The 23,846-nt window shown below is 34.8% G+C and overlaps 1 protein-coding gene and 1 long non-coding RNA gene across 6 annotated transcripts in view; one reads left to right on the top strand and one right to left on the bottom strand.

The window, feature by feature from the left end:
* LOC311440962 overlaps nt 1-23,846 on the top strand; it is a 252,668-nt gene that overhangs the window by 160,688 nt on the left and 68,134 nt on the right. The window lies entirely within an intron of this gene.
* The window catches only part of KCNT2 (potassium sodium-activated channel subfamily T member 2), a 150,670-nt gene continuing 132,021 nt past the window's right edge, over nt 5,198-23,846 (bottom strand). For 2 of the 4 annotated variants that reach the window (XM_084528514.1, XM_084528516.1), the window contains 5 exons: nt 22,295-22,423; nt 19,809-19,829; nt 18,139-18,439; nt 14,785-14,869; nt 5,198-12,486 (listed from right to left, as the gene is read on the bottom strand). In XM_084528514.1, the coding sequence (XP_084384640.1) occupies nt 12,375-12,486; nt 14,785-14,869; nt 18,139-18,439; nt 19,809-19,829; nt 22,295-22,423 (648 nt within the window). In that variant the 3' untranslated portion in view covers nt 5,198-12,374. The remainder of the gene's footprint in view (nt 12,487-14,784; nt 14,870-18,138; nt 18,440-19,808; nt 19,830-22,294; nt 22,424-23,846) is intronic. The other 2 variants (XM_084528515.1, XM_084528517.1) reach the window with 1 other exon arrangement.

The raw sequence follows: 23,846 nt of genomic DNA, 5'->3' as shown, positions 1-23,846 counted from the left end.
TATCAAGAAAGCCTTCTTCCCCCTGTAACTCAAGACTAATTGGTGGAGCTTGCTTCAGGACTGCAATATCCCTGCATCCACTGAGAGAAAATTTCACTGAGATCCCCAGAGCAATCCTCCAAATATTGTGGTACCTAACTTTGAAGTGAAATAAAGCTTTCAAAAATAAAAATAAAAATAAAAATAATAAAAATAAAAATAAAAATAAAAATAAAAATAAAAATAAAAATAAAAATAAAAATAAAAATAAAAATAGGTGAAATGGCTATAGATTCATCTCACTAATTCCATAGTTGTCCCTGGAATTTCCTCACCACCAGAAGGTTGGGATCAGGACTTTTCACAATTTAGTCTTCACAGAAGACTGCTTTCTCTGCTGAGGAAGAGGAGATGGTGGAGCACTGAATAGAAGTACTCTCCACAGAGGCTGCCTATGTGGGTACATTTCCCGCTCTTCTCTTCCCAGAGTTTCCTTTTATGTGTTCAGTCAATTCAGCCAAAAGTCAGTTTGACTAAATTGAAACAAAGTAGGCAAAAGACACTGTGATATGTTTACAAACAGACAACTTTAATGCAATTAGCTATCTCTGCAATTAGCTTTCTGCCAATCTTTAATTTGCATATGAAAACATAAGTACCATTTTTTCTAAAATTTGCTTTGAAGTTTGTCATTTGTGTGATCACCTTGAAAGTACTGGACTTCAAAACTCATTATTTCAAGATGTGAAAATATCAAAGGACTGATAGAATATGTGGGAGTTGCTTGTTTGTTTGTTTTTGTCTTATTTTGAAATTATTTCAAAAACCAGAGATGAGGTAGGGTGGACAAGAAGCTAGTGAGGTAGATCTTCACTCGTGACTTCTCACATCTGACTTTTTTTTTTTTAAAAAAAAAAAAAAAAAAAAAAGCAAATGTTGACGTATTCAGAAACTACAATAAAAAGTACCATATTAATCTTTTTTTTTCCTCCTTTTCTATTTTTCTCTACTCATATTCATCTTACTTTTTATCATTTTAGTAAGGCCTAGTTCTGGCTTCTTTCAACATATCTGAAATTAGGTTAAATTCTGAATGCAGTTAAGTGTGTGTACATATGTGTGTGAATAAATGGTGTGTCACTATGTCAACATTAACATAGGTAGTGCTATTAACTCAAGTTTGCCACACAGTATGTTGTAGAAAAATAATCCTCATAAGTTCAAATTCTTTTGGTTTAATAGTATGGGTAATTCTGGTGGGTAAGAAATTTCTTTAAAATATGTTTCATTTCTTCTTTTCTGTGAAGAATAGAAAACAAGGTGTGAAGAATAGAAAACAAAGTTCCAAGGAGCTTCTTGGCACTTTAAAAGTCATAAGATAAATTTTAATTATTTTTTTTTTTATTGTTTGCTGTTCTGCAATATGAATCGCTGCTACCATTTTAATAATTTTATCAAACTTGAACCAATAAATATTCTAGCTGTCTATTAGAAATGTTTCCTTAGAAGATACTGTTCTTTCTACAGCTAACCAGAATTTTATCTAATTGTGCTGTTAAAACCTACTGAAGTCAAAAAAGACTTTGACAAGATGTTTTAGCTTAATCAAGAAAATCACAATGCGGAACTACACTCAGATCATTGGAAATTATCTTTTGCTCTCTATCTGCATTAACATTTTATTTAGCCTAGACAGTCACTATCAACTCTGTATTGAACTTTTAGATGGCCAAAGGTACCTGCTCTGTGATTTATCACAATCCACAGCTCGAAGGCTATAAACATATAATCAATCATAACCTTTTATTAGATTTGAATTCATTCAATTGCATATTAACATTTTGAAAAGTTTACATTAATTTAAGCTTTCTCCTGTTTTTATAACCTACAAGGTAGGTAGCAATTGGAACAGCAATTACTATCTTTACTATAAATGTATGCATTTTTGCATGTTTTAATAAATGTATGCATTTGAAATAAACATGTACTCTACAATCTGTCGTATCTCTTAGATGTTCACTATCCTGTTGCTAGTATTGAAAGCAACCATACTGAAAGTCTGGCAGGTTATTTTGCATTTATATACATATTAAAATAATGACTATAATATTGTATTGAATTCACTTATATATTTTACATATATATTAAAATACTTAAATTAATTAATTTAAATTAAAATATCTGAATAATAAGGTCTGCCATATATGAGAAAATCGTTTATTAATACTGTATTTATTGTATTTAGATTTATTTCTTTCAGTATTCATCATACTGCATTTCTCTTACTCAGGAAAAACCTGAAAATGAAACAATGAAGTTTTAAAGAGATTTTTTTTACTTCTATTAAAATGTTTTATAATTTATTCTAAAATGAAATTTTGGAATATGTTTAATACAAAAAGGAATTCTGAAGAATCAGAAGCCTGCAGATTGCTTCCATCTTCCTGTCATTGAGCGATACAATTACAAACTAACTTCTCTTCTGATACAATATCTGTCCAATTAAAGGAACAACTTTTTGTGCACACTTTTAAAGCTGTCAGCATGACTTACTATAGAAAATCCTTCTCCTGTCCTTGTCAGTGGACCAAGAGAAATGGTTTCCTGATTGCTTCAAAGTCTTTTTCAGCAATAACTCTGACTTTTCTAATTTCTGAATTCTGATCACCTTACTGTTCTAACTGAAATCAAAGGTCAGTATATAACCAAATAAATAAAACAATTCTTACTGAAAGAAAATTGAGAACTACCGGCTGAAAATTAGACTGTTGGAAAATAAAAAAAATATATATATATATTTCCATTTCATCAGGTCCATCAGGAAAACTTGGTGAAATGACTCTGCTGCTCCAGGAGTTAAGATTGGTTGTTTATGCTGAGAGTTGAGAGTTAGAGTCCAAATAAGGCCCTTCTGAGAGAAAGTAAGCAATATCTTGATATTATTCAATAGGACAAACTGAGCACTTATCACAACTTTAAACTAATACTAATTGGGTACTAATTCTTGGGGTACTAATTGGATTGCTATTGCAGGGGCAAAAGCTTTGTTATGAGGACAGATAGTTATGTTTCTTTTAACACAATATATCTAATAGAAAAGCTCCTCTCTCACCTCCTCCACAACATTCTTTCACAGGCTGTTTAATAATTGGGCAGAAGCCTATTAAGAATAAGGCAAATAAATGATACATATCATAAGAATACCTGGGTGATGAGTATCTTCCGTTTTGATCAGAAAATGTCTCTTTTTCTGGGACCTAGCTTTGACAATTGTCAGTGGTTCTGTAATGATGAAGTATATACATTTGGAAGATGTCTACTTGGGCTCCATCTCAATGCACAGGGAATACATATACTACGTCCACCTAGTGTTTCATTGTTTGATATATGCAAATTGCCATTTTCTCCTTGTCTGTACAATAACATAATTATAGATCTTATTACGTTCAAACAGATGAACAGAAATTCTTTTGGGAAACACTACAAAAGAGAAACATATCTGTCAGGTAAAAGGAAAAGACCTATAGTGGGCAGCCTGTTCTTTCTTTGTCAGTGGACAAAGCAGCAGACATGTATATTCATTTTTGAAGTGCAAAGAGCAAAGCAGGTTTTCTCTGCCAAAACAGCTGGCTAAATGCCACTTGGTATGTTAATTTGGTTTGGATGAGACTGATTAAGTCTGTTGTTTTAAATTATAGAAAAAGATTATGTGAACTTGTTACACTGAAGAAAGAACAGTGAAGATGCAATGAAACAGATTTTCATTAACAGGTAATAATAAATTAATACATTAATATTATATTACTCAGATGTAATTACTCTTAATATCCTTTCATATTTCTCAGATTGCTTTCTAATGTGATTGAAGAAGAAAGCATACAGGGTACCCTATGCCAGCGAATAAGTCATTAGAAATATGGGTGGAAACTGCTTCCTTTTCAGAAAATCTAATATTAGGATTTGCCCAAACTCTCTTAATGTGTACAGCTGCTGTTACTCTCAGTAGTCAAATATGCAGAGAATACCTCATGCAAGATATCCATTTAGGTGTTATTATGGAGATACAATAAACTAGATGGAAAGTAAATGCTGATAGAGTAATTTGACAGCAAGTTATTAAATTCCATTTTAGGATATTCAAGCTTGTACAAAGTATCCTCATAGCTAAGGGAAAAATAACACTATGCTTAATAACCTTGCAGGCTAAAAGTTTCAATCCAAATATCTATGTAAGTAAATTACTTCCCAAATTTCTATCTGATTATGAATGTAAATTATCTGCTATTTGGACTGTTTTCTTTCATGGAATTTTATTTCCTCTTGGTTAGCAGGTTATTTCTGTGTGTTGTCCATTATGTCCAAGGATTTGAACAATTTAAAGATAGTCCAGAGGAGAAAAATACAAATTATCCAGGAGTCTTGACCAAAATGACCAACAATGAAAACCTGAAGAAACTGGAGCTTTTTTCTTTACTCCATCTTGTAATTTAAGGTTATGTTACGCTAATATGCCAGCAACAGCTTAGCTGATCTGCCCTGTCATGGAGGTAAGGATGAGATTCTGCTTATCATCCCCACGTTATGATTTTGTGAGTATTAATCTTTGTCCAAATAAATAATGTTAGTGTCACCAAAAGCTTTAAATGCCCAGGGAGATTATATTCAGAAAAGTATACAGAAGGTTAAATACAGAGATACAAGAGCTGTCTGTATGAATTGCTTTATATGTATTTTGTCAAGTGTGGGGCTTTTTACTTCATGAGGAAATATTACTCAGACAGAACACAAACTCAAGAGGAAAATCACTTTGTATCTGTAATACAGGAGTTTTAAATTACTATTTTAAGGTAGCTCAAGTTGTGGTTTTACTAACTGCTATTGCTTGATTTTTACTGAGACAAAAAAAAAAAAAATGCATGTTAGGAACATTGTCATTGATTTCAGCAGGAAATGACACAGTCATGAAAAACTAAAAAAATTAAAAACAGTAATTACAATATTGGACCGGTTTAGTCATCAAATTTCATGTAATGCATGTTCAAGGAGAAAACACTACAAAATTTCCTTGGATGAAGAATTTTTCATTCTATATTCAGTTTTTAAGTTATTTTTGGCACATTTTCAAATATAAAATTTACAAAAAAAAAAAAAAAAAGTAGTTAAAATGAAAAAAATAATTGTTGAAAGGAAAAAAAAAGATTGTTTCATGACAAAGAAATAAACGAAGAAACCTATTTATTGATGGATTTTTAGTACAATGCAAAAAAATGTGTTGCTATAATACAATGCCCAGCAAATATATCATACATATCCAAGAAAAAGTAAAAAATAATGAACTCTTCAAACTCTCTTACAAAAAGCTAAATGTTTGTACAACTTTATTCACATCAGCACATATATCAGGAAAAGTCCTTTCCGCTCTCTGTGTTCTGTAATACTAACTTCTCCACCATAGAAGAATTGATCCTTCTGAAATTGAATTTAAAGTTATAATCCATGAACAACTCCTGTATGTTATCAGGCTGAGGTGAGGCACAAGCCCTATGAGAAAAGGCTGATAGAGTGGGGCTTTTCAACCTAGAGAAGAGGTGGCTTTGGGGGCACCTATCAGCAGCCCCCAGTAACTATGGGGAGGCTATCGAGATGGTGAAGTCAGACTCTGCCCAGTGGTGTATGGTGGGAGGATGAGAGAGGAAGGGCATGCACTAAAATAAGAGAGGCTCAGATGATATGCAGAACAAATTTCTTCCATTGAGTACAGGTAAGCAGTAGAACTGGCTGCTCAGGGAGGCTGTGCAGTCTCCACCATTGGAGGGTTTCAGGACAAAGCCCTGAGCAACCTGATCTGAGCTCACAGCTGGTCCTGCTTTCAGCAGGAGGATGGGGCTGCAGACTTTCTGAGTTTCCTTCCAGGTAGCGTGATCCTGTGATCCTATGACTGTGTGACGTGATATATGATTGTAGGAACTTATCTAAGGCATGCTAAAATTCTGATTGCAATAGCATTTGGGTGAAAACCAAGACACACTCCAATAATAATGATTCTTAGTGAGAAAGGGCTTGATTCAGGATGCTGTACTAGAGCTGACAAAACTTGCTGATGCAAATTTTCTAATTAAGTCCAAAAAAACGTGCTTATTTGGTGAAGTTTACAGAGTATGTCAAATTGATAATGTGTATTATGACTATGCAATTAGAGTACTGTGAGCACTAACAAATAGGGATATGCATCTGGCACCAGAAACAGAACAAGCTGTTAAATGCTGCTTGCTTTCTGTAACATGGTTTTCCTAAGCTATTTTTAAACATTTTTATCTGTTTCCTGAACAATAGGCTCCTAAAAAAAAAAAAAAAAGTGAGATTTGATTCTACATTAGTCATGGTACAAAAGCATTTTAAATTCATGTTTCCCTGGAGGGAAATCTTTAGATTTTATTTTGCAGATGAAACAGATAGGCCCTTTGTATGACATGGTGCAGGTTCTTTAAGACTGGTTGTAGATGCAGGTAGATCTTCTAATTGGGGTAATTTACAAGCAAGCTGTGGGTTGTAGAGAAGTTTCGAAGTGTTATGGGTTCACTGGAGGTGAGTAAACTTATGGGAGCGGGAGAGAGGTGATGATAATTTGAGCCCCTGTGGCAGGAAGTTGGAAAGGGTCAAGGCTGTGTGATGCAATTCTTTAGGCATGAGTGGGGACTCTTTCAAAATGCTAATTGAAAGGCTTAGGAGGCCTTCTGATATTGATGCCAGGAAACAGGTATTCTGGTGCCAGGAGATGGGATAGAGTCTCTTACCTCTTTTAGTCCATGGGATGGAACTTGCAAACTCCCCTTTGCCCATAGAAGATCCTTCAGTGTATTGGAGTGGTGCAAGCTGAGATCGGGCTCAGGTCCATTTGTTGCAGGTTGGGCTGGGGGCTTGTTCAGCCTCTCTGGCAGCACTGGAGTTGCTGGTCTACTAGAAACAGTTCTGGGGGAGGCTGTACTCCCTATGGGGGAGGTTTGAGCAGCATAGTTCTCCTTTGAAACCATCTCTTTACAAGAAAGTCTTAATTATTTCAGAAGTACTCTTACTGATGTGACTACAAGGATATTGGCAAAATAATTTTTCTGCGACAAATTCCTGCACTCAGGTAAGACTAATCTCAGGAAATGTAAACAGAGATAATCTTCTAATTCTGGTGTTGGCTGGTAAAAATGTAATACATTTTGCATCCATAAGTAACTTAAAATTATCTTTGGAAAAGACCATTAATAACTAGATTTTATAATTGCCTTTATAATTGCTGGCATTTTGATTATTATTCTGCTTAGAAAGGAGAAAACTATAAATGTTCAGGTTACATTTTATCTGACATAGAACAACCACTTGTATAGTTTAGTGTATAGCAATAGTCTATTCCAACAGTTCCTATTCAGCGCAGTTTCTTATGAATGTATTCACAAAAAGCATAGAAGAAAAATTTCCAGTGCAATTCAATTTAAAAAGTAATCTTTTTACCTCAGATATTACATTGATTTACACTTGTAATTGGGATTATTTTCTAAACATTTGCATAGGATTTTAAGATGCCCAGAGAGAACTCATCATTTTAGCTGTTCTTAAGCTGAAATGCATTCCTTTTCCTTCTAGACATACTAATAAATTATTTGAAGAGGTTAGCCTGAAAACTGAAGTTGCTAAATGCAGAGTAGTATTTCATAAGCCACAAACACAGCAGGAGCATAGTAAAATTGTAGCAAGTGTCAAGTATGCAGAATATCTCAAAGCCCTGTGGATTATTTGAAGTCTTTTCTGACTGGTTCCTCTTAATTAAAATGTTTATAGTTAGTTTATTATGAATGAATAGTCTTCAACTGTATTGAACTCTTTATTTAATGTGAATTCACCATTTCTTAAAAGCATTTAAGGATTTTTTTAATTGCCCCTATAATGTGATGGAGGCTGTACAGATGGCAATAATGGAATTATACTAGGGGTGGGAATTAGGAGATTACATAAAATACTCAAACGTAGCTTAAGTCTTGTTGCTCGTAAATGTTCAAAAAGTCCAAATCTGAAATAGAAGGGTTGGTAAATAAAGTGTTTTTGTATGTTTCTAGCTATCATTTGTACCTCTATCTAGTCTTTTTCTTTCCTGTTGAAGTTGATAATAAGGAAGTTCTGCATGGTGATTTAAGGAATTTTCTGCAGAAACAAGCCCCGTTACAGACAAAGTAATCAACATCTCCTGTGCCTCCCCTCTGCCTCAGCTTAATAAATAAATAAATAAATAAATAAATAAATAAATAAATAAATACAGCTGCAATGACCAGATAATCTGCACAGGAAAAAAAAATCAAGTAGTTTATTAGTGGAATACTTAGCACCTGAGATGAATTGGATGGATAGATGAGAGTTTATCTCCACAGCTTGTTAGAGAATCAGTTTGGAAGCAGTAACAAATGCATGTCTTTTGATTTAGAATATTGACCCTTTCCCTTGGAGGAAAGGGTGGATTGTGAATGGGGCAAGCTCTAAGTAACTTGTGAGCATTGTTCAAACTGCTTCTGTGAAAATTCTCTTGGGTTATCAGTGGTGTCTTACCCATGTGTACACCATAAGGTTTTCTTCTAATGGGCTAACGTCCTGCAACTGGTTCAGCTGCCATTTATTTGCTGGTTATGCAGAAGACCCAGCTGGTGATTTGTGGTTCCTGAGGTCTCAAAACATTATTCTATTGAAAAGCTTCTGCAACAGAAAGCTTCTTTCTGTTCTCCCTTTAACGTAATGGTCTTGAGCTAATTCATCCAGAAATCTTATAAATTAAAAAAGGCAAAAAAGCACAGACTATATGTGTATATATTTCTGTAAGATGTCTTTAGCAGATGCCTGTGGCTTACAGACAAATACCTATGCATTGTAGTTTATTCTCCAGAATTGTCTTGGTGACTGATTTTAAATCACTATCCAGGCTAGTCTGAATACAGCATTGTAGTCACTTCCAGTACACGTGATTGCATGCTGAAAGACTTCCCTATGCCACAGAACAGACCAGTGTCTTGAATGAATTTGACAATCCTCCTCTTCTGACTCTTTAATCATAGCAATTTTCCTTCTTGGTAGGGGAACTTTCTCAGGAGATGGCCCCAGCTGGATCAAAAGACAGAGATGATTCTGTAACTGACCAATTTGTTCCCTAAGGCTAGTATTACCTTCCGTGGCAGAGATGATAACTGAATACATGCTAATTCTACTTAACATGAGTTTTTTGAGGAGTCAGGTTGAGAAGATAGGCATGACTTATGCTAGGCAGTCTCCTGTGTGCTTGGGCTATTTTCCTGTTGTGAATCTCCCCACCTTCTGTTTATCTTTGTTTATAAACATTTAAAAGGTGGTCATAGTTCTATTCTACTTTCATTTCAGGTGTCTGGTAGGAAGTAAAAACATTTTCAAATCTCAATGCTTATTAATCTAAACACTGGATTCAACAGTTCTTGCATCTTGGGAGAGTGATAAGATCTACTTCCTACATGCTGTCTCTAGCTGACAGCATGTCAGCTCTCCTAATTTTGTATAAATGGCTGTCTCAGAGTAGAGTTAGTTTCCTGCCTCTTCTACATTCATGGCCTCTGGACACCTAACTGGAATGCGTTACTTCTGGCTCCAATTAATAATGAGACTGTTTCCAGGCCCTCTTACATGAAACCTCATCTTGTGTGTATGGTTGGAGAACAGGCCTGAAGACAAGTAGTGGGGGAGGAGGGGGGAATGCCTGACATGAGACCCATATAAAAAACTTTAGTGGAATATCGCTTTCTGGCAGCTCTGCATTATTTGAATTTCAATGATTCCACAGGCAGCCATTGTGGAAAAAACACAGGTTCCTTAGCGTTGCTGTTTTGGGCTCTGCTTAACTAACCCTTGAAACATTCAGGGTTCATACACATTCATATGTAGTATGTTCCACATTCATATGTAGTAAAACAATTATTCTTATGAAGTTTGGTTTTGCTGAAGCGGTGCTTGCTTAGGCAGTAGTTGGCTCTGATACAGATTTAGATAACTTACTACCTTTCTGGCTAGCATATTGTGGGATATAGGTATATCCTAGATATAAGCAGACTTCCTGTCATTGTCAATAGTCTATACCAAACTTCAGAGATCTAAGTGTAGGTAGCATCTATGAATAATTTATTTGGATAATTTATCTGCTTCATAGGCAAACTAGTATAAATACTGAAGCATAAGCAATATGTGTTTTTTATTAAAGCATCTATCTAGAAACCAACAGTCTATCCGGTAACTAAGTAATTAAAATTGTCACTAAGGAAAGTTGTTTCAGTAAAGCAATCGATGGTTCAGTTGCATTTTAGGAAAGTCCTTTCATTGGCACTGAATTTCCCTTCTAAGTAGAGAAAATTGAAGTGCTGAAGATATTCTGCCTGCCCTCCTGTCCCCTAACAGAACAGGTAGCTTGCAAATGTGCCTACTGATGTAGGAGGCAGCAAAATTCAGAGTTAACTTCTAATAGGTGAGAACAACTGAAAAATGAACTTATACTTTTGTTCTAACTGATTTGTCAAAATGAATTATATATGCCCATTGATCCTTACATTAGATATGTATAGAACCTATACTTGTACTGATTTTCAGTAGTGAATAGTAGTCGTACTAATTTTCAGTAGTGAAGTTTCCTCTTAGAACTGGAACTCTTGTTCTTGTGCTAGTGTTCTGACAACTTCAGTCTACTCTAAGGCCTTTGTTTTCTTGTAAGTCAGTAATCTTAAAGCCATATGGAACAGTTAAGTTTCAGAAGAATTAAGAGGAAGAGAAGAAATAATATATTTTCTGTAATTCCTAATATGAATGTGATTTGATTTCAACATTCTTGCAATGCTTATAAGCATAATTGCACCAATGAGGTTTTCTTTGGGCAACTTGGCATTTTATTTTTCAGAACAAAATCTGCCATGTAGTTGGTTTTCTGAATAATACAGAAGAAAACGTATTTTTTTTTTTGTACATGTAAGACATCAAGGGAATCCAAAGAATAATCTGTCTTTTCACTGTAATCTGCATGTCAAATTTCTTGCGCTGTTGGATTGTTGTAGCAGTAGGATTTTTACCTCAAGGATGCTCTTCCCCATTTGTGATTGATGGCAAAGCAAGCATGTGATTTTGCAAGATCATGTTTCCTCTGTAGAAGATTTGAGCAAAACTTCTGAGGTTCTTATATGTGTAGACTGAAGATTCTGTAACAGCTTCAGGTGTTTGGTACAATAGTAGATGCTTTCTTGTGTACTTACTGCCAAAACCGAACCTTCAAATCCATGGTGCTTTTTCATGTAATGCAGTATTCCATTTGTTTTATGGCTGGGTAATAAGTTTCTCTCGTTTTCAACATGATACATAATTTCATATAAAATTTATCACATTTGGGTAATCTGACTGGGCATATGCATACTTTGGACAGTTGCAGTTCTGTCATCATCATGGAGATAGGAAGGCTCTGTGATATGAATCATTTCCTAAAGAGATGTTCTCTCTTCTCTGTTATCTACTAAGGCTTCTCATTGACACCTCCCTGAGGTTAAAAGGGTCGTTTTTCACCTGAGCTACCACTGTTTGCAGTTTCACATACTTCCTTCCCAGGTTTTGCAGATAGGGGGGGGCTGTTTCTGTATCCCTAATAAAATGGTCCTGCTTCAGTTGTTCTACTAAATGCTACCTTTTGAAATGCCTGTGTGAGATGATGGGGAGTTGCTTCCAGATGGGCTTCTCTGGGCTAAATTTTGAGTGGATGTGCCCCAGATCTGAACCTCAATGAGTGTGACTAAGTTGTGTCATTCTGTAAGCCCATAGAACATACACTGAAGTCCTAGAGACAATGGGACCAAACTAGGCTTTTCTAATATATATAGGTGTCAAGTTAAGCTTGAATATTATCTCAAAGGCTGGATTCTTGATGCATACAGCCTTATTGGCGCCTTTAGGTATTAACATATTTTCTGCCACAAATTATGCATCATCTGTCTATGGGCATCAGATAATCTTTGAGGATGTACATCAGGAGCTTAGTCACTGGCATGCTGTCAACTTGACAAATATGCATAGAAGCTTCTAAGTGAAACATATGTTGGAATCTATCACTTCTTTCATCATTTCTTTATATTGGTTAAATCATAAGTTTCACAATTCTGCTAAGATGAAGTTCAACTACCATACTGAACAGGCCAAAAGCCTGACAATCACCAAAATTAGAATTTCTAGAGATCATGTTTCTAAAGTTGGTGACTTACCAACTGTCAATTTGATTCCAGAATCTGAATAAAATGTACCACTCAGTTTTCAAAACGGTTGGTGGAAACTGTGTGTGTATAAAAATGTCTCTTAATTTTGTGATGAATTACGTATCAAAGTTGTGTTTCCTCCCTGGTATCTTGTCCCATTGTGTTGCAGAAGCTGTCTTTTCGGCTGGGTGCTGTATTTGGAACATAAGCCAAGGGATCAGGTCGGATCAAGTATCTATAAAAAGAAATTATACCTCTTATTAAAAGCCTTGGAACAAGCAAGGACAAATAAACACAGACTGTTGTAATGTTGAAAAGATTTGAGGAAGAATTAGATAGGCCTAGTTCCTGTTGGGTAACTTGGAAATTTTTGGCAATTCCACTTACACTGTATAATAGTAAAGCCTTTCGCACCATCTGCCTAGGCATCCTATATATGTACAGGGTACAGCTAAACCTTAATTTTGCCTGAGAGCCACTTTGATCTTTTTGATACATCAGCTATGTTCCTAAACATCCGCTACAGTCCTTGAACACACATTTGCCAGTAACTCTGTATTTCTTTATGCATCTCTTTTTACTCATTATGCCTTGAAAAAGGGACAAGCAGTTCATACATTTCCTCTAAAAAGAATGTTGTAAGGAATCAAGAGATTAGTTGTGCATAGCTAAGAGAACTGAAAAGCACAATCTTGATAATCTTGGTGTAGTCTGGCAGGCTCAGGATGGACCTCTTAGTTTTGAGAAAGGACTTCTAGTAGATCCAACAGCTGCAAGTACTGCTTTGGAGAGTCCTGAAAGTACTCTTATTTCTAAATGCCGAGAAACTTTCCTCATATGCTAACTCAAAGTTGCATATTATCTAATATGCCTACAATAAATCACAAACATAATAAGATCATAGCAAATGTGAAGGACTTCAGTTGTATAAGTATAGGAATTCAGACAATGAAAGTTGAATCTGTAGCCCTTTAAGGGCTTTTGTTTTCATCATAGAGCTGTCCAGAAATAAATGGCTTAGATGGGATTAACTCACATTGGCTTGAAAGTGCAAATAACAGCAACGAAAGAGTAATGTGCAGGAGGAAGTCTGGAAAATGTACTGAGAAACAGGTGAAAAAAGATGTGGGAAGACCAGCCTTCCAGCTCGTCAGCAGCAAGGACAAAAAAAAAAAAAAAAAAAAAAAAAAAAATTTTTACCTGCTCTAAAATGTGTGACTAAAGGAAAATTGCTGTAGAAAAAAACCACTTCTTCTTTCTTGCCTCTCCACTAATTATCTCCTATTGCATGAGGGTAAACTGGCTGTCTAGTCAAGAGAACTAAAATTTATCTTAAAGCCATTGGCATAAACTGAGACACAAGCTCTGAGGCCCGCTATCAGGAAACGATCATACATCAAGCTAGGTAACAGTATGTGCGTGTACAGGCTAAAGATGTGTAGGTACAGCACAGCAAATTCAGTACCGCTGCAAAATTATGCACTCACTATTGAATTGCTGTATACCTTGATTATTTTGCAGAGGTAGAAAAATAAAATGTGGACTCCTAGTCCATCTAGCTAGACTAGGAAATAGTATGTGCATTTACAGGTTAAATATCAGTAAATATTATATTGTGGAGTTCCATAACAGTGAAAATACTATTCCAAATAATTTCAACAAATTTTATAACTGTAGTTGCTGTTAAAAAGTATAGCATAAAAACTATTAGAATACCACAATAATATAAAGCACTAAAATGTAGGGTTTCCTTGTTTGGTTTTGTGTTTTTTTTTTAGTATCAATAGGGATAATAGCTCAAACAATTTTCCTGCTTGTGAGTAGACAGCGAGATGGGTTGGCGCTGGCGTGGAGGACCTTGCACAAGGACCCTGGAGCAGATGGGGGATATTAGTATAGTAAGGCAGAGGCAAAAGAGGCTAGAGACAAAAACGGCATAGGACCTAAACAGAGTAATCACATCAAACTTCAGTATGAGAAAGTGACTGATAATATATCTAAAATTCTTGAGCAGTTCAAACTTTGCGTTCACCTGTTTTTTCTCAAGTGGTCTTCAAAATTCTTATTGAGCAAGTTAAAAAAAATAATAATAATTAAAAATAAAAAATGATGCATTTAGGTTCTGTCATTTGTTTGAATTATCATAAGCATGAATATTGCATGATATTTGGGGTAGAAATGCTTTTTATTTTAGTGGCATTTGAATCCATGAAGTAAAATCCCATTTGAAGAATTATATTTCTATTAAGACTGGAGAAATTTATTGAGAACATTAATTCTGTGAAGCCATACAGTGAACTCGGTTAATTTTGTTTGTTTGTTTGTTTAAATACACAGATTAAGAGGAAGATGAGAGAATATGGAGGTAAAAGGGTTATGAAATGTGTATATTTTACATAATTATACATATAAGTGGTTGTCTAAACAGAAGTCTCCATATTTTTTCCCAGGTATATGTGAAAGCGTGTTCTCCTGTTAACAGCAGAAAAGTAATAAAATTCTCATGTCCTGTGATTTTTGTGCTTATACTTACACTATATCATTCAGCTCTAATCTTGTATCTGGAGAAGGATTGATCAGGATGTAAGAAAGGGTGTTCTGATGATCATTCATCTCATCTAGAGGACAAAAATGCACATATCAAATTCATTAGACTGAAAAACAAATTGTCAAAAGTATAATTTCTGGTAAACTAATTCAATTAAAAGATCATCTTAAGCTCAGAGCTGTCAGAAGGATCAGGTGTCAAAGTGATATCAAATAAGTTTAGCAACTTTTCAACTGTACTTGAATTGAAACTATCTGACATAGCATCTTTTGATTTATCTCTCAAGATGCATTTTCTTTCTGGTGTTCTAAAAAATGTTCTTTTGCACTTTTTTCCAGTCATACTATTTCTGAATGCAACTCAGTTTTATTTTGATTAAACAATCATTTATTTGGCTTACATTGCTAAGAGGAAAGTAGGGTCTTCCATCCTCAGTTGGCATAAAGTTCCACCGATAGCCAAAGCTAAATGCTATCCATTTCCAAATTTGGTCAATATATCTCTCTCTTCACTTTCCCTAAGTGTCAAGGAAAATACTAATCTTCACTTTTATCACCTGTGCCAGTGGGTTGAAATATGAAAGCTGTATGAACAGCAATTGGAATTTCTTCATTGTATTTTTAACCATTCTTCTAATGCTATGTTGCATTGGCTGACAGAAATCTTTTCCTTTTTTTTTTTTTTTTTTTTTTTTTTTAGGGGTTTTACTTAGCTGAGTCTCAGCACGCTTCTGTAGCTCTGTAGCTGTCACTGCTGTATCTTTTCTTTTGTATAACCTTCTCTTGATGTTTTTTCATAAGTTGTTGCAGTGAGGCTAATTTCAATTTAATTCAAATTGAAATTAAATTTGAATTGAAATTAAATTTGAATTTTTAATTGCGTTTCATCTGTACTAATTACTTTTTCACTTTTAGGGAAAATGATGCAAAAGAGAACAGTCCCATTCTAGTTTCAGCACAATTCCTATATGGCGTTAATCAAGTATGCTTGATATGTGGTCTTTAGGATGAAAATTGATATTGGACATTTTAAACTACATGTAACTTTTTATGTGCTTGTACCACATTTTGCACTACCGTAAGCATGTCTGTCTAGAGAACAATTAGATAAACTCAGACTCTTAGCACAGGTGCAATTACACAGCTAAAATGGTCTCTAACAGTACAGCTTATTTCTGTAAAATGAAGCTGATGCAACATATTGTAAAAAGTTACACAAACACATTCACCAGTGTACTAGCCTCATGCTAGTATAATATCCTAGTATCATGCTTCAGCTAGAGGGCTTGCATGGCCAAAAATGTGTTGTGCCTCAATTGGCATAAGTGAATTCAGTTATTTGACTTTAGAATTGGAGTGCTTAGGGGGTTTTAGGTTATCAGTGTAAACAAAACTGAAGATGTGAAATTAGGTATAGGATCATTCCTTTATATGGGGATATGTAAGCAGCTGTGACTGTTTCCTGTTTTTTTTTCATCGCTCCCCATACACTCAGAAAGATGGTGTTAAGGAATATGCTTAACTTCTGCAGGGAGCTAACTGGAATGACTGATTTCTAAGTGTGAAAAAACAGGGATGTTAAAAGGTTTCTATTCTATATGTAGTAATAGGATATGTAGTAATAGCTTAATGTGTAGTGGGATGAGTGGGCAGTGAGCTAGTTTTGAAGGCAGGTGAAAGTCGTGTGGAATTTTTTTACTGAATGTGAAGGAGGATAGATGGCAGTGGGAATGTGACAGTCCAGGTTAGCAGCTGGCTGCATGTGTAAAACTTAATTTTTATTTTCAGAACATGGTGTTCCTGGGGTTGTCAAAGTAGTTTCTTTATAATGAGATGCATCTGTAAGAAAACACGGAAGAGATAACAGAAGTTTGTAAATCAGAAGCAGGGCAGATAGATTTGTATTAGCTAAAGCATCTACCTATCAAGATTTTGCTGTTCTGAATATAACAGAATGGTTTTAAGTAATTAAATGAACATCTGATGTCAGCTCCTAACTAGGATTATAAAAGAAAAGTAGGAATTGACCAAAGTTCTCCTGTGACTAGTATAAACGTGAACAATGTTTACAAAATTTCTTGGGGTTGATTAAATGTTACTGTGGCCTGTGTCACTCCTGGAAGATACTTAGTCCTGATTCTTTCAGCAGACTCATAGTATACACATATAAAGTGGGAGTAGTAATTATCCAGTTGGAGTCTCAGATAAAGAACTCGTATGTAAATTGTAAAGACTGAGCAAAATTATAACCGTGTATTCTGCAGTAGCTTTTTCTCATGATGAAGTTAATGTGTACATAGCAACAATAGGAACCACTGCTGGGTAGTACATTGCTGTTGATGTTAAAGGATGTCCTGACCCTGCATTAAGAATATGTGCTGTCAAAATGGGCCAATAAGAATATTCATGGTATAGGAGATACTGATTACCTTCAGCTAATGGATACTTTAGATATAGGTAAACTGTAAATAAAATGGTGTTGAAAAATCAGTAGTAATGCATTTGTCAAGCAATATTTTGGATGCTTTGAATGTGAATTGAGCATGGGAATTGCAGTGTTGGTTCTTCTGAACAAGAAAGCGCTAAGCTTCTTATTGGACCTACTCTGCAAACAGAAAAGATGAGAGATGAAGAAATTGTTGCTTTTCCTAGGAAAACTAGAACCCATAGCTCTGAGGATTTCCACAGAACACTACAAAGCCAAGGCTGTAGAAGGCCATCCCAGGCAGCTGTTGTGCATAAAGTTTAGGAGTTTATTACAGAACTCTTGTCAATAGAGTTGTTGGTTTTTTTTTTTTTTTTTAATTAAGATTAGTTTTGCTGGAAAAAGACATGTTTTATAAAAACATCTAAAGACCTAGTGAAACTTGCTTCATAAAAATGCCTTTAATATGACACTTTTGCGTTCATTTTTAAAAATACAGGGAAAATGTATCCTCCTTCACACAAACAATTCCCCACCTTGATAGATTTGCAAACTTCATAATAGCTCTCTTCACTTATGTTTCAACAAGTTTGTGGAAATATGGAGCAGTTGTTCAATGACTAAGGAATATTTACATATTCTGCATACACATATATATGCTAAATTTAAATATGACGGAGGTGGTCATATTTATTTAAAGCTCATATATTCTGAACTTTCATCTGAAAATAGGAATGGGTGATAATAGAACTGATTTTTTTAAAAAGATGAAACAAATTTCATTTAAAAGAAATTACCACAAGCCTATTTTACTTATGGCACACTGTTCTTAAAAAAAAAAAAAAAAAAAAAAAAAAGGGGGGGTTTGTATAATGCTAATATTTTTATTAATTTTAAGGATTAAGTTAATCATACCATATCCTGCTGGAGAAAGGCCCAGGTGCTTCATTCTATTTTTCACAAGTTCAGCAAGTTCCTGTCTTTCTGACCTCCTATAAAGATTCATTCGCTGCTGGCTTATCTTCTCAGCCGTTTTACCAGAGTGTCTTGGTACTCTTCGGCTCAGTCGTCGGGCCCACTGCATGCTTTTTCGTCGTAACAAAGGATGATCAGACTGATCACTAGATGTTGAGTTACGATGGTTACTGCGATAATTAAATTGCTCTCTGGTGTCTTTAGTGTCTTCCCATTCTTCCACACTAATAGAGATTTGAGACTTGAAGGGAGAATGATGAGACATTAAGGGGTTTAAAAAATGGAGGCAGAATAAAACATTCACTTTTCAGTAGTGCAGCTGAACAAGTGTTTTAGCTGTAATGGAGCTGAGGGAATTTAGTTGTTCGTAGTTACTGAATGTTCCTGAGTTGGTTACTCTCTACTAGATTATTTTTTTTTTTTAGCTTTAAAAATTAAAAAAAAAAAAAAACTTTTTTTAATTTTTAAAAGAAATTGAAGTTGTAACTGTTTTGACTGCACCATTTCGAGTGCTCTCTTAATACTACAGGTGAAAATTGCCTGTTACCAGTGTCTCATTTCCAGGTATTTTTCATCTACCAGCATGTGATTTCTGGACTACATCTGTTCCTGAAGTTGTATGCAATATTCTAAAGTGTGATTCAGGGCATCTCTTCCAAATGTGGTAATCTATAGTTCCTACCTTGAGGTATAGTTATATTGCTTTTTAGCAATGGTATTGTAAAAAAGCAGACTTAAAATCTGGCCCTCTATTGCTATTTTCTTCATGCCACCCAACTGTGACCAATAATACTCTTTGTGCAATCACACAAAGCAGTATTAAAATGACTCAGGTGAATGTTAGATTTAACTATAATACCTTTGGATTGTATTTCCAAAAACAAACAAACAAAAAAACCCTACTTCCTTATAATCTTGAGCTGTTGTTCTGATATTTAAAACATGTCTTTCATTGGCATTGAAATCATGAAGCCCTCACCAATATCCTGATATCAGTGTGGTCTTATTACCCGGTTACTGATGCTAGTTTGATGTGTTGTGGCTTTTTTTTTGTTTGTTTTTAAATCCAAAACAAAGATGACTTTTAAAGTTGAGGTTGTCTTACTTTATATGAATCCTCAAGAACAGAAGGAGGTCATGATACACTTAAAGTGATCAATGACTACACCAAATTTATCTGAAGAGCTACAGAGGTTCTAAAGATCTTTTTCTATTAAAATCAAATCTGAAGGCAAGATTCTGTTGACCTTGTCAGTGTTGAAAATTTTGCTCCAACAGCAACCCGAACCAGGTTTACGTGTAGCCACATATTCTTTACAATAAACTTGGGGATTTTTGTCCATTAACAGTTAGTGTCTTTAGGATCAAGGTTTTCAGCTCACTGCAAAGATTCAAAAAGGATTCAATAGGGATAGCCTACCAAATCCCATAGGGCTTTGTAAAAGTCATTCTGTCAGCTTTCAAATTTTCAATAAGATGTTTGTGTACAGAACAATGTTGCTTTACACTTTATTTATTCAAGGATGTTCCATCACATAGTTCTGTTTCCTGTAAGGATTTTACTCCCAGGGTTTGACTCAGAAACAGGCAGACAATGATCAAATACTTACTTGTGAAGCCGTTTCTCGTGACTGACAATGAAAGGGGTGGGGGAAACAAAACAAAAGACAATTTAAACTGAAGTGAATTCACAGAAGCAAACATGGAGTATTTAACAGCAACCACAGAAAATCAATTACACAGGTAGTAAGGAATATCTCATATCTCTCTTCTTAACTAAATGGAAATAGATGGAATCATGCAGGTCATTGTGTGGCAAGCTAGGTTTTCATGTTCTTTAGCAACTAGATCACTGAAAATTTTATTTTTAGGGGAAAGACGTGCATCTGTCTGTCAGAGTGAAGTGAGGGTGTCTTATTTGGATAGTACAAAAAAGGTTTCAAAGGAGAACTAGTACATATAGAAATATTTGTATATTTTGTTCTTGTGAATCAAGTTAAAAATTAACTGCCTGCTCTAAGGTATACTTAATTCACATTAAGTTTTGTATGTCTGTTTAAAATGAAATTGATATACACTTTTGAGGTTCTGCATTAGAAACCTTCAATTTATGACTAGAAATTCATCATTCCAAAACAAAAAAAAGTAATTCAAGTTTCTCTAACTTCCATTTTAAAGACCTCATCAAACAGTATTTTAATGCTGTTTTCTGGTTTAATATATTGAAAAACTAAATGATAGTTCACACTATTTCTTAAATTAGTTGGAAATTACTTTAATAATGGAATAGCTCTCCAGAAAGACTACAGATTTCAGAATTTCTCAGTTCACCACAGAAGCAGAGCCAGGTGTGATGCTTCTACATATTCTGGGGAAGAGCTAGGTTAGGAAAGGCTCCCATGCCTCTGTAGAAGGGTAAGGTTTTCATGAATGTTCACCCACTGAACAAGAAACTGTTGGAGTATGTATATGTGGGAAATACTTCTTGGGGTTTGCATTCTGATTCTGGAGCTTTTTAAAAAGGTTAATAAATGTTTTTAATTTAATGAACAAAGACAGTACCACTCTTCCACTTGAATCCAGTACATAACAACTTGGGAATTTAACTAGATGTCTTTGTCTTTTCCAATTCTTCCTCTGCCTGATTTATCAAACTCTTCAGGAGACTACCAATGAAACCTGGCAGGAAGTAATAGAAGGAGTTTGTTGTTGTTGTTGTTGTTGTTTTGTTGTTTTGTTTGGTTTTTAATTGCTTTTGTCCTCCCCAGAAAATCTGGGCCTGATCTGATCAGGTATTCAAGCACTAAAGTACAGGCTTCAAAGGTTCCTCATGTTACAGTAAAATTGTGAGTTTAACTGACTGACTTAAATCTTGTTTTTTAGTAAAGCCTTTGAAAGTTTATCTGTGTTTAATTAATTCTTAGTTTGCCATGTCCTTTGCTGTGATAAAAGCTATGACAACTTTTTTTTTCATATTAGCAGCGATGGCAGTGATTTTGCCTACAAAATCCCTCTCAAAGGGATTTTGATGGATTGTGTTAATGCTGCTAAATTTAAAGTCATCTGACATTATTGCAAATGCAGTGCATGCCAGCTAGGCTGTAGAAGCCATGTGGAGTAGTATTGGTGCTCCACAAAGAATCACTAGTCAACTTGGCATCTTGCATAGCCTCTTGTAACCCTTATTTTTAAGTTAACTTTAATGTTTGTACTTGCTTCAAGATAAAGCCTGTAGTTAAATGGCTTAATGTTTTATAACCTTACCGCAGAAAAGAATATAAATTGTCTATATTGGAAATCTGTAAACTGAGACTGTATTTCAGAAGCAGAAAAATTTTGTTCAAAGTAGAACCATATTTGAATCATGGTTTAATGAGATGGCAGTATTAATGCTCATGTAAATAAATGGCTTATGGATAAGAGATATGGAAGCTGCACAAACAAAAAATGAAAATGAATGATGTAGTACGTCACTACAGCACGTATGTTAAATAGTCAGGAAAGAGAGTATCAATTTTGATATGTTTGTGTGTGTATGTGCACACACAGGGAGAAATATATATTTATATGGCAGACATATACAGAAATAACAACAGCCAAGGTTAAAGAAATACCATTATATTTTTAATAACAATTTTATTCTCTAGTTCATTTCTAGTTACAAATTCATGTGAATACTGAAATGCTACCTGTTTGGGTTAGAGTGTTGACATTCTTATTGCACCTGATACAGAACCTGGTCATACAGTTTGTTATAGATATTGCTGTTAGTCGTTACATGCAAGTTCAGCCTAAATCTACCTGTTCCTGAGCTGCATTTGCTCTTTAGTTAGTCAATTCATAGATGAGCATAGGAATGAAAATCTGTATGTAGACTGGGTCTGATATTCATGTGGTCTGGGCCTTGTGTTAATCTGACTGTATACATGCCAGCGGAGGGAGGCCTTAGTGGGTTAGAATTAAGTGCATTTGCATACATGGCACCCCCAATATTCTTTAAATAAGTTGTTCCAATTTTTATGAAGACCATAAAAAAAAAAAAAAAAGAATCTTGTATACTCTGTAACCAACTCCAAAGTATAGTAAAGTGACGTACCTCAGATGTTGTAAGCTTTTGAGATTCTGTCCTATAGATTCCAATTGGAATGTCTCCTGTAGAAGAACAAAGTTTCTGATATAGTCTGGCATATGTCCTAATCCACAGATCCTCTTCTGTGATTTTCATCTGAACAAACAATAGGAAGGAAAACTTTAAGTCATGATGACTTATAACTTGTTCATTATAATACTCTTGAGAAAAAATGAAAACTAAATGCTAGCTGGTAATTATCTTATTGTAGAGTTGCACCTTTCATTCACAATAAATTTTAAATTTCTGTCAAGTTTGTAGACACTGTTCCTTTGTTCTTTGGTAGACATTGTGGTGCAAGTGGTTCAGTCATTTAGGAATTACTTCTATCTTTAAAATTATCGTCATTTAAAATGCTTTAAAATTATTTAAACTTATATGGTATCCCTCATCCAGTGTTCATTATCTGAGTAAAATATAAAAAGAATAATAAATATAAAAAGAATGAACTACGTATCAGCGGTAGTAAGAACCTGTTGATGGACAGGCTGTAGAACAAGCAAATATTTTGAATGCTGCCAGATAACTGTTCTTTAAGACAGCAAGCTCAGTATTTGGGGAGAAAGAAGGTGGAGAAAGCAATACACTAAGCGTAAATGGTTGAAAAATTTACTACATTAATTTCAAATATTTCATGACTTCAAAAACTTTATTTCAAGATATTTATGAGTCCCTTGTGAAAGATTAAACTAACTGGCACTCCACTGTAACAAAGCTTACTGATTGGCCAACAAACACTGAAGTGCTTCTTTTAAAAAACAAGCTTCTTCAGCCAATGTTGATCAGAGCAAAGATAACTTTAGTTTTGAGAGCAACAGCCTGCAATTCTTTATATTTTCCCAGAAAGAAACTAGAAAACTCACCTATGTTTGCTACCTTGGTGTGGGAGAAAACAAAGTTGGGTGGAGTAACCCACTTAAATATTTTTAACTCTGCATAGGGAATATAGAGACACATGAACAAGATGATTTGAACATCAATGTCATATACTAAATTACTTCAGTTTAGGTATGTGTGTAGATATATATTTATATGAAGTCCAATTTTTCCCTTCGTTACCTATGATGGAAATAGGTATTGTCAAACAGCATTGTGTGTAAGTGCTAGCTAGGCTCTACAGACAGGTAGAGTTTCCTATTTTTGATATATTTGGTTATTAAAATTGGTTGCTGAACTGCCATCTACGTTAAAAAAAAAAAAAAAAAGGGGGGGGGGGGGCAAAAACAACAGCAAAACTTGCAGTTGTGTGTTTTCCTGTCTTGCCTGTTTTCTTTCATGCATTATAGAATGGGTTGTGGGTTTTGGGGATAGGGAATGTTTTTTGCTTTGGAGGTAACTAAAAACAGACACATTTTCTACCCATTTTTCCTGTCTTCTCCCCAGTGAAAACGGAAACAGATGGCCTTTCTTGGACTTTCACAAAAGAAACTGCTCTACAAAGAAAGTAGAGGTGTTTTGCAGACAATACAGAATATTTTTTGTTATTCTGTAATAACAATAATTTATCTTTAAAGAAAAA

Source organism: Aythya ferina (assembly GCF_964211825.1).
Source record: "Aythya ferina genome assembly, chromosome: 8".
NCBI classification, from domain to species: domain Eukaryota; kingdom Metazoa; phylum Chordata; class Aves; order Anseriformes; family Anatidae; genus Aythya; species Aythya ferina.
Note: the sequence above shows the minus strand (reverse complement) of the source record. Positions and strands in the feature narration are given on the sequence as shown.